Raw genomic sequence first — 2,957 nt, forward strand, 5'->3', positions numbered from 1 at the left:
TCTCTCGTGTAATCAATAGGGCTAGCGGCTCTTGACTACACACAACTATATAGACTGAAGTTCACAAATACTATTCATAACTCAGCTTGAATACTATTATACATTTAACTTCTACATTTTATCTTTCTACTGTGAATACTTCTAGTAGTTAACAGTATATATTATGTCAAGCTGTAAATACCTGAATAATTATCTGTAAGCACTTATTCTTACATTTCAAGCTCAGTCAGTCAGCAACTGCCTGTTATGACTGAAAGAACTAGAAACTTATATACTTCAATCTCTGTAAATTCTACTGCAGACACTCAGAAGCAGTTATCTGAATCATGAATAGTCTTCATAAAAGAAGTCTTAGAGAACTTATTAATCACTTATAAGACATTATTCTCTGCATCTGAGACAGAGAAACTCTCTGCACTCATGAATAAATCAATCTCAGTGAAGAACATTCTAGAGTATCTTCTATGAAACTAAGCTATTTTTCTACAAGAAATGCTTACTATCTGCAAACACTCTTAAACTGAGTCTCTAGACATAATCTTCAGAGATATCTATGAACTGAAAAGAAACTTTCTTAAGCTGTAATCACTTAAGATCACTTATTAAATCACAATCAATAAAAGCTTTTATGAGTTTGCATTTGAAATTGACTCATAAGTCTGACTATGTAATATAAAAGATGAAGAAGCTGTTATCTATGTAATAACAGACCTCTATTACACTGAAGTCAAGAACTGACTGAATTATTTATAGAATGATTATAAGAGATCTCACTGATCTGTTCTCAAGACCTATCTAGAGAATAAGTTAAGAGACTTTATAAGTCAGACAGAGATCATCTGAGCTGCAATCATTAATATTAGAAAAAGAGATAAGAAATCTGATGAAGAGTACTTACAGTGCTTCATGAAATTGTAATATAAACTGAGATCTGTGAAAACAGAGCTCTGAAACAAGACCTGAATAATGATATTTATAAAGAGACTGAATAAAGACATGTAGAACAAGCTTATTAAGTAAGACTCTAAGTTCTTGACTCTGAAGAAACTGATAACTCTTATTCACTGCTTACAGATCACTGTGTGAGTCACAGATATACAGAGAGTGAATCATTAATCAGCTCTGTAAGAGTCAGAACAACAGAGAACAGATTTATTAGAAAAAGATGATAAGATACAGAGAGATTTGTATCTGACTGCTGAGTAGAGAGAGAGAGCTTCACAAGCTTCTGTGAATAGAGTGTATAATAGAGAGATTAAGAAAAAGAGACTCTGCTTTATTAATTCTAAATCAGAACATCTTCATACAAACTATCTGAATAAATCAAAATAGAAATTTGAGAAGTCATGAACAGAGTCAGTAACAGTCTTCTTAAGAGTCTTGAAACTGATATCTGAATCTGTTGCTTCTCTGATGAAAATACTTACTTACAGAGAGAGACTGCACTGTAATACTGCTACTCTACAAGTGTGGTTCGGAAGAACATACGACCGTCGGATAATAACGCGGCCGCTTCCGAACTACTAGCGTACGCGTACAAGTGTAAAGGGGCCATAGCAGCTGCTAATTAAATTAGTGTATGATATTACAATATATAAGAAGCCAGCATACGCCTGTAATTGTACACTGGCTTAAGCAATCTTTGAATCACATCTGATAGCATGTCTAAAAACCAGTGAGAAGTGCAGGCTTCTCCAGGACATGATAATTCTATCTATGAAGTGATTCATAGTTATCATGTCAGTGTGATTCTAGAACATCTCAAAAGATAGTATATGAAGAGCAGTGAGTGAAAGAGCATCTGATTGATGCTGCTTCACTTGTTGAGGAAAAACTTCACACCCAGGCAAATGCCATGTATGCGAATAGATGAGATGTGAGAAAAGGAATGAGAGTGATGAATCAGATTCAAAGAAGACTGCTCTTCATTCAAAGAAATAAAAGAGAGAGTGGCCATCACTGAAGTTGTACAATGATAACAGAAATCATATAACAATATAGTGATAGAATGATATAGTGATATAATAATACAGTGATATAGTAATATAATAATAGACATTGTACAATCAATAAGAAAATCACTGAAATGAATATCTTCTCTAGTTAATATGAACAACACTCTTCTCTGCTATCTGAACTGAAAGATATGCAGAACCTCTTAGAGGGTTTACTTGAAGCAGTAAGAAAAACAGCTGAAACTGCTGAATCAGAATCAAAGCTCTGTACACATATGAGAATTCTAAACAAGATTGAGGTCTTGTGTACACAGTGACAGGCTGAGATGAAAGTCAAACAACAATTGACATTCACTGTGAATCAAGCATTCACTATGAAGAGCTTTGCTGACACAATCATCATCATCAATAAGAATAGAGAAAACCAGATCTTAGGCCTGCAGCAGAAGATTGAACATTTACACAGACAGACAACTACACTGAATCTGAAGATTTCATCACAATTGTTCATAATCTCTTCAGAAGTGTACACATCATCAGAGATCACTGCACAGAATAAGAATCTGAGCATGAAATATATCAAACTGAGAGATCTGTCAGAGTCACTAAGCTTTAATAGTGACTGAAAAAATGATGCTGCAATCAGCTGGCTAAATCAGATGTAATTATATTATTGAATTAAATATGAACTTACAGACAGATAGTTAACAGAATTTCAACAAGTCTTAAAATCTGCTGCATTTCTATATGAAAAAGTGAAGTCATTATAAATGACTGATGAAAAGATGAATCTCACAGATCTGAAGTGATATTCATTTCTACAAACATAAAATAAGTTTTTCAAATGAATCTTGCATAACTTTGAGAAAGTGAATATATGAGACAAGTATTACAAACACTTCACTGAGTGTAGATAAGTGAGTGATCTTACATCATACTTCACACACTTCAGCTTATACTATCTCATGTTAAATGAAGAGCTTTCAATACTATTCTGTTTAC

The 2,957-nt window shown here is 33.4% G+C and overlaps 1 protein-coding gene across 1 annotated transcript; it reads left to right on the forward strand.

The window, feature by feature from the left end:
• Positions 1 to 2,146: 2,146 nt before the first annotated feature.
• Positions 2,147 to 2,581, forward strand: BDBG_16441 (uncharacterized protein; the record flags this gene model as incomplete). Its single annotated transcript, XM_031724391.1, has 2 exons — positions 2,147 to 2,179; positions 2,276 to 2,581. 2 exons carry the CDS (start codon positions 2,147 to 2,149, stop codon positions 2,579 to 2,581), a joined length of 339 nt encoding a protein of 112 aa, XP_031576611.1.
• Positions 2,582 to 2,957: the final 376 nt, after the last annotated feature.

The sequence above is a fragment of the Blastomyces gilchristii genome, assembly GCF_000003855.2.
Source record: "Blastomyces gilchristii SLH14081 genomic scaffold supercont1.2, whole genome shotgun sequence".
Classification (NCBI taxonomy): Eukaryota; Fungi; Ascomycota; class Eurotiomycetes; order Onygenales; family Ajellomycetaceae; genus Blastomyces; species Blastomyces gilchristii.